Source organism: Pelobates fuscus, chromosome 1 (genome assembly GCF_036172605.1).
Source record: "Pelobates fuscus isolate aPelFus1 chromosome 1, aPelFus1.pri, whole genome shotgun sequence".
NCBI classification, from domain to species: Eukaryota; Metazoa; Chordata; class Amphibia; order Anura; family Pelobatidae; genus Pelobates; species Pelobates fuscus.
In genome coordinates this window covers 94,212,398-94,219,892 of record NC_086317.1, presented here as the reverse complement: position 1 = coordinate 94,219,892, position 7,495 = coordinate 94,212,398, and the positions used below count along the sequence as shown (strand labels likewise).

The 7,495-nt window shown below is 50.4% G+C and overlaps 1 protein-coding gene across 1 annotated transcript; it reads left to right on the top strand.

Moving 5' to 3' along the window:
- Nucleotides 1-5,859: 5,859 nt before the first annotated feature.
- Nucleotides 5,860-6,865, top strand: LOC134588112 (uncharacterized). Its single transcript, XM_063444250.1, has 2 exons — nucleotides 5,860-6,614; nucleotides 6,764-6,865. Exon 1 carries the CDS (start codon nucleotides 5,881-5,883, stop codon nucleotides 6,571-6,573), a length of 693 nt encoding a protein of 230 aa, XP_063300320.1. The 5' UTR covers nucleotides 5,860-5,880; the 3' UTR covers nucleotides 6,574-6,614; nucleotides 6,764-6,865.
- Nucleotides 6,866-7,495: the final 630 nt, after the last annotated feature.

The window sequence follows — 7,495 nt, the reverse complement described above, 5'->3', positions numbered from 1 at the left end:
CCTATGGACACAAGCCTAGCACACTGGAGTCAGCAAATGGTCAACCTGCCTAGCTAAGACCACGCGCTAAGCAGCAGCACACTCAGCCTGTAATACCCAAAGTGCTACCCTATCACAGGCTAGCCTCTGGGGTCCATGACCCAGGTCTCTCCATAAATAAGCTGTCAGTTAAATTCTTAGTCCAAAAACTCCTAATTACCCACTGACATCTCCAACATCATACCTTTGCACACTAACACGGGAATACATTTAATCTCCTCCTAACGTTGGTCTTCTAGCTTGTTGTTTCTCAAGTTTTTATACCATAATCTATGTTGAAACCTGTTTCTTTAGCTCACAAAAATAAAAAGTGCAATTGTTTCACATGCCATGACAATGTATACAACTGTTTGACCATATTCAGCTGGTTGAAGCTGTCGTGGCTCTACCAGCCTGTATGTAATTCTTTTATTGCACGCTAAAATAAAGAATTTATAAAAAAAAAAAAAAAAGAGAGAGGGAGGGGGGTAAAAAGAGAGAGGGAGGGGGGTTAAAAGAGAGAGGGAGGGGGGTTAAAAGGGAGGGGGGGTTAAAAGAGAGGGGGGTTGTTAAAAGAGATGGGTTAAAAGAGAGAGGGAGGGGGGTTTAAAAGAGGGAGGGGGGTTAAAAGAGAGAGGGAGGGGGGGTTAAAAGAGAGAGGGGGGTTAAAAGAGAGAGGGGGGGTTAAAAGAGAGAGAGAGGGGGGGGTTAAAAGAGAGAGGGAGGGGAGGTTAAAAGAGAGAGGGAGGGGGGTAAAAAGAGAGAGGGAGGGGGGTAAAAAGAGAGAGGGAGGGGGGTAACAAGAGAGAGGGAGGGGGGTAAAAAGAGAGAGGGAGGGGGTAAAAAGAGAGAGGGGAGTGGGGGGGTAAGAAGAGAGAGGGAGGGGGGTAAGAAGAGAGAGGGAGGGGGTAAGAAGGGAGGGGGGGTAAGAAGAGAGAGAGGGGGTAAGAAGGGAGGGGGGAGTAAGAAGGGGGTAAGAAGAGGGGGAGGGGGAGTAAAAGAGGAAGGGGGGAGTAAGAAGAGGGGGAGGGGGTAAGAAGAGGGGAGATTAAGAAGAGAGGGGGGAGTAAAGGGGGTAAGAAGAGGGGAGGGGGGAGTAAAAAGAGGAAGGGGGAGTAAGAAGAGGGGGGAGGGGGGTAAGAAGAGCGGGGAGGGGGTAAGAAGAGGGGGGAGGGGGTAAGAAGAGGGGGGAGTAAGAAGAGGTGGGAGTAAGAAGAGGGGGAGGGGGAGTAAGAAGATGGGGAGAGTAAGAAGGGGGAGGGGGGAGTAAGAAGAGGGGAGAGTAAGAATGGGGGTAAGAAGAGGGGAGAGTAAGAATGGGGGTAAGAAGAGGGGAGAGTAAGAATGGGGGTAAGAAGAGAGTGGGAGTAAGAAGGGGGTAAGAAGAGGGGGAGGGGGGTAAGAAGAGGGGGAGGGGGGAGTAAGAGGAGAGCAATTGGCACCGTGCGGGCAGCCGGCAGGGGAGGGAGGAAGAGAGGACCTGGGAGCTCAGCCTGCAGTTCCTCTGGGTCCTTCTTGCGCGAGCACAGATCGATGCCGCGGTTACCACGGCAACGTTACGGCTCTTGCAAGAGTAAACTCTAGCCCTGGAGCTACGGGCTAGAGTTCACTCTCAACACTGTGACCACCAGGTATTCCTGGTGGTCGCAGTGGTGAGAGTGAACTTTAGCCCCATAAACACACTGCCCCCACACCATACACATTCACACACTGCCCCCCATACACACACACTGCCCCCACACACACCATACACATTTACACACATTGCCTCACACACACACACATACACTGCCCACCCATACACACACAGCCCCCCATACTAACATTGCCACACACATACACAGCCCCCTTGTACACACATTGCCCCACACACCCTACACATTCACACACTACACCCCCTCACACACACTGAACCTTTCACACAGACTGCACCCCTTACACATTGCACCACTGCTCCTATACCCTACTACAGCCTCATATCCCAGCAGACCCCAGGTAAGTTGTCAAACTGTTCTTAAACGGTTTGACTACTTACTCTGGGAGGGGGGCCCGGCCCTCCTGGCACCATAACGACTACACAGAGTAGTAGTGGTTATTGTGCATGGATTATTTCTTTAAATAATCTACGAGTGCCCCAGTAGCCAGCAAGCCAGCCAACCCACAGGCCAGCCAGCCCACAGGCTGGCCAGTAGACAGACAGCCAGCCTACAGGCCACCAGTTAGGCTTAAAGCCAGCAACCCCACAGCCTGCCAACCGCAGCCAGCAAGCCACAGCCTGCCAGCCAGCAAGCCACAGCCAGCAAGCCCACAGCCTGCCAGCCGCAGCCAGCAAGCCCACAGCCTGCCAGCCGCAGCCATCAAGCCCACAGCCGGCCGCAGTAGCCAGTAACCCACAGCCTGCCAGCAAGCCCACAGCCTGCCAGCCGCAGCCAGTAAGCCCACAGCCTTCCAGCAAGCCCACAGCCTGCCAGCCGCAGCCAGCAAGCCCACAGCCTGCCGGCAGTAGCCAGCAAGCCCACAGCCTGCCAGCAAGCCCACAGCCTGCCAGCCCCAGCCAGTAAGCCCACAGCCTTCCAGCAAGCCCACAGACTGCCAGCCAGCAACAGTAATTAAGGTAAGAGGAGCCAACTTGGCCTAGGTATCAGCTATGTTGTGTTGCTATATTGTGAATAGGAACCAGAGTGTTGGAGAGACCCCCCTCCAGGCCCCATTAGACTCCATTGTAGTCTCTAATGGGACCTGGAGGAAATTCTTTCTAACACACTCTCTAAAGGACACTGAGATAGCCTCTGCTAGAATGCTCCCCCCCCTCCATGGCCCATTAGCCCTCAATTGTAGTCTCTACTGGGGCCTGGAGGCGACTGTTTCCAGCAGGGACACTGAGATGGCCTCTGTTAGAAAGACCCACTTCCAAGCCTGTTAGACTCCATTGTAGTCTCTAATAGGGCCTGGAGGGGATTCTTTCTAACACACTCTCTAAAGGACACTGAGATAGCCTCTGCTAGAAAGACCCCCCTCCATGGCCCATTAGCCCTCAATTGTAGTCTCTACTGGGGCCTTGAAGGGATTATTGCACTTTTGTTCCTTGTGTCTAAAGATTGTGTAGGGTGTGGCTGGAGGCGGTGCATGGAGGCGGGACATGGGTGGCGCTTGCTGCGGAGTATGGGTGGGGCCTGTAAGGGGGCCCTTGATTTATTTTGCCCGGGGGCGCTGAGGGTTCTCAGTCCGCCCCTGACCCGGTCACACAACTTTGAAGCCTGAGTGCAATATATATATTGATACATTTCTTCTTCTAATTCAAAATATTAGTTCTTTCAGGGTAATTAAATTACACAGTAAAGCATACGGACACAGACAATCTTACTGATGCACACAAATAGGCTCATTGACAGACACTCTCAATGACACACACAGACAAGCTCACTGTCACACACACACGCTCACTACAGACAAGCTCACTGATGCGCACACACTCTCCCTACAGACAAGCCCATTGACACACACATGCTCCCTACAGAAGAGCTAACTAACACACAGATTCACTACAGACAAGCTCACTGACACACACAAACTCACGAGCAGACGCTCACACACACAGAGGCTCCCTCACTAGCAGATGCGCGCGCGCGCACACACACACACACACAGATGCTCGCTCGCTCACTCACTAGCAGATGCACACACACAAAGGCAGACAGTCACTGACACTGAGGCAAACATCCACACATACAGAGACAGGCAGACAGTCACTGACACTGAGGCAAACATCCACACATACAGAGACAGGCAGACTGTCATACACACAGGCAGACCGTCACACACACACACGCATGCAGTCACATGCAGACAGTCACACACACAGTCACACACAGTCACACACAGACAGAGTCACACACACAGGCAGACAGAGTCACACACACAGGCAGACAGAGTCACACACACAGGCAGACAGTCACTCACAGGCAGACAGTCACTCACACGCAGACAGTCACACACACGCAGACAGTCACACACACGCAGACAGTCACACACACGCAGACAGTCACACACACGCAGACAGTCACACACACACAGGCAGTCACACACACACACGCAGGCAGTCACACACGCAGGCAGTCACACACACACACAGGCAGATAGTCACACACACACAGTGGCAGACAGTCACACACAGACAGTCACACACTCACACAGACAATCACACTTACCTCCACATCCCTTGGAGCTCCTGGAAGCAGGTTGTTGGGGAAGCAGGGACTCCTTCCTGCTTCCCATGCTGCAGTTAGCCAGGCTCCTGCCGCACCGCAAGCCCCGCCCCCGCCGCACGCTAAGCCCCACCCCCGCCGCACACTAGGCTTCGCCCCCGCCGCAAATTGATTTTTTTTTAATGATCCTGGCCGGCCATGTGTGAGCTGTGCCGGCCGCCTGGCTCCCCCTGCTCCATGGGACCCTGTGCGACCGCACAGCTCACACATTGCCGGCCGGGATCACAGGAGCCTAATCACTGATAAGGGCACACACACACACACACAGATGCTCGCTCGCTCACTCACTAGCAGATGCACACACACAAAGGCAGACAGTCACTGACACTGAGGCAAACATCCACACATACAGAGACAGGCAGACAGTCACTGACACTGAGGCAAACATCCACACATACAGAGACAGGCAGACTGTCATACACACAGGCAGACCGTCACACACACACACGCATGCAGTCACACGCAGACAGTCACACACAGACAGTCACACACAGTCACACACAGACAGAGTCACACACAGAGGCAGACAGTCACACACACAGAGGCAGGCAGTCACACACACACAGTCACACACACAGAGGCAGACAGTCACACAAACACAGTCACACACACAGAGGCAGACAGTCACACACAGACAGTCACACACTCACAGGCAGTCACACACACACAGTGACACACACAGAGGCAGACAGTCACACACTCACAGGCAGTCACACACACACAGGCAGTCACACACACACACAGACAATCACACTTACCTCCACATCCCTTGGAGCTCCTGGAAGCAGGTTGTTGGGGAAGCAGGGACTCCTTCCTGCTTCCCATGCTGCAGTTAGCCAGGCTCCTGCCGCACCGCAAGCCCCGCCCCCGCCGCACGCTAAGCCCCACCCCCGCCGCACACTAGGCTTCGCCCCCGCCGCAAATTGATTTTTTTTTAATGATCCTGGCCGGCCATGTGTGAGCTGTGCCGGCCGCCTGGCTCCCCCTGCTCCATGGGACCCTGTGCGACCGCACAGCTCACACATTGCCGGCCGGGATCACAGGAGCCTAATCACTGATAAGGGCTGTCAGCCCAGCCCCAGGTGCCGCGGCCAACCGGGAAATTTCCCGGTATCCCGGTGGGCCAGTACGGCCCTGGTTGCAAGTAAAGGGGAGGGCAGTGCGAGGTCACGCTCCCCGTCGGGATCCTCAGCCTCCAGGTTGTCGGTCTCAGCGGGGGGGCCTCTGCTGTCCTACCCAAAACATTTAAAGGCACAGTAAGGGCTATAGTAAGCCCAGATGATAATGTTATGGAAATGGGAGCTGAAATGCTCCAAACAAGTTCTCACTCTTCTGCACTACCACAGAGAATATGTCATAATGCCACAACATAGATGGCTGCCAGTCCAGATATTGTGTATTCCACTCCCAAGATGGCCACTGCCACCTCCAATATGGCTACTACCACATTTAAAGCAGCGATTTACAATCCCAATATACCACCTGAATTGGCAGAAGATATGTCACCGTCAGCTGGCATGATAATTCAACTCATTAAAGATTAGAGATTGATTTGAAAAACGACTTTAAAAAAGACTTTTGCGCATTATATGGAGCCATGGAGGGCAATAATCAGCGAACGGAAATAATAGAGAATAGATTGCACTCTCAAGAGCAATCTCACCTGGATCTGGTTGAAACTGTAAAAGAGCTCCAAAAGCAAGTGCACCAACAAGCGGAAAAGTTAGCGAACGCTGAGGATAGAAGTAGGCGTAATTACCTAAGGATCATGGGGATTCCTTATAAAATCGATTCTCTGGAATTACAAAGTTATTTCCAGACAATGGTGAAGTCAGCTCTACCAACTGCTAAAAATACGGATTTACTACTGGACCGCATTCATAGATTGCCCAAACCCGGCAATGCACCTGCGGCTGCACCCAAAGATGTGATAGTGAGATTTCACTACTACCACATTAAAGAGGAATTTCTTGGTGCAGTACCCACGTCAGGCCTCACGAGAGACTACAGCGGCATGAAGGTCTTCCAAGACTTCTCTGCTCAAACAATGAGGCGACGCAGGGAATTTCAACTTTTCACTGCGGAGCTAAGACGAAGAGGGATAAGATATAGATGGGGATTCACGGTTAAAGTCCTTTTCCTCATAGATGGTCGGAATTTAATAATCAAGTCGCCTGAGGAAGGAATGGAGCTCATCAATTCCATGAATAGATGTCAGGTTTCGTCTCATAGACTCTCGCCATCTACTCCTATGCAGGCCAGCAAGAGAAGCAAATCGGACACTTCCTGAGATTCCAGCTCATAGAGCTACAGTCTTCATTTTCCACGGTCGTAAGTTGTTCGACGCTTCAAGTTGAGATGTTCTTCCTATATTCACAAAGGCATTTTATTTATTTATTTTTAGACTTTTATTTTCATGATTTTTTTCTCTCTATTGATTTTTATGGTATGGTTCTGAGAAAACTTTATCTCTGAAACAGACTATCGAGTCCTGCTCCAGTCCGGAGATTTATCGGGATTACTTTGAATCTTGACTTGTTTCTCCTTTTTATGACAGACTTTTGATTTTGCACACCAACGGTTATTTGATATGAGCCTCTACGGTTTATTTCAGAAATCGATTCGATTACTTAAAACTTTCTAAATTTATACAATCAAAATTGTTTTTTTATATAATTTCATATTTATTTAATTTTATTATTATTTTTTATTGTTTTGTGCTTTTCGTACTTTAAAATGTCATAATAAAAAAGTTGCTCTTTGTTTTGTTTTTTACTATTTATATTGGCTCCCCTCGTACCCAGTAGCCTTCTCTCCCCCTAACCTGTGCCTAACACCTTGAGATGGATAAACTTTTTTTGTTCTCCCTCATGGCCCTCTTTCACTGTTTTTTTTTCTCCCCTGATAGGGGTATATACCCAAGTTTTTTGTACCCCTTTTTTATTTGTATTTTTCTATATTTTTTGTCCATCCATTCTTTAAAGTTTGGTAGAAACGTTTCCAGACCACGAACCACTGAAATGCTTCATACAAAAATGCATACTACGTGGCATCAGCAACTTGCAAAAATCTGTTTATTCACTATTCCTGTACACACATGTACACAGCTTGAGTTTGTATTGACAGTATTGTTGGACCTGCATGTTTCTCTCTTGGAAGGCGGTTGCTTGGACTCTCACAAAGTTGAATGTTCTTTTACCCTTTACCAGGTA

What these genes read in the sequence shown, in the direction of transcription:
- LOC134588112 (XM_063444250.1), top strand. Translation starts at nt 5,881, where the DNA reads ATGGAGGGCAATAATCAGCGAACGGAAATAATAGAGAATAGATTGCAC.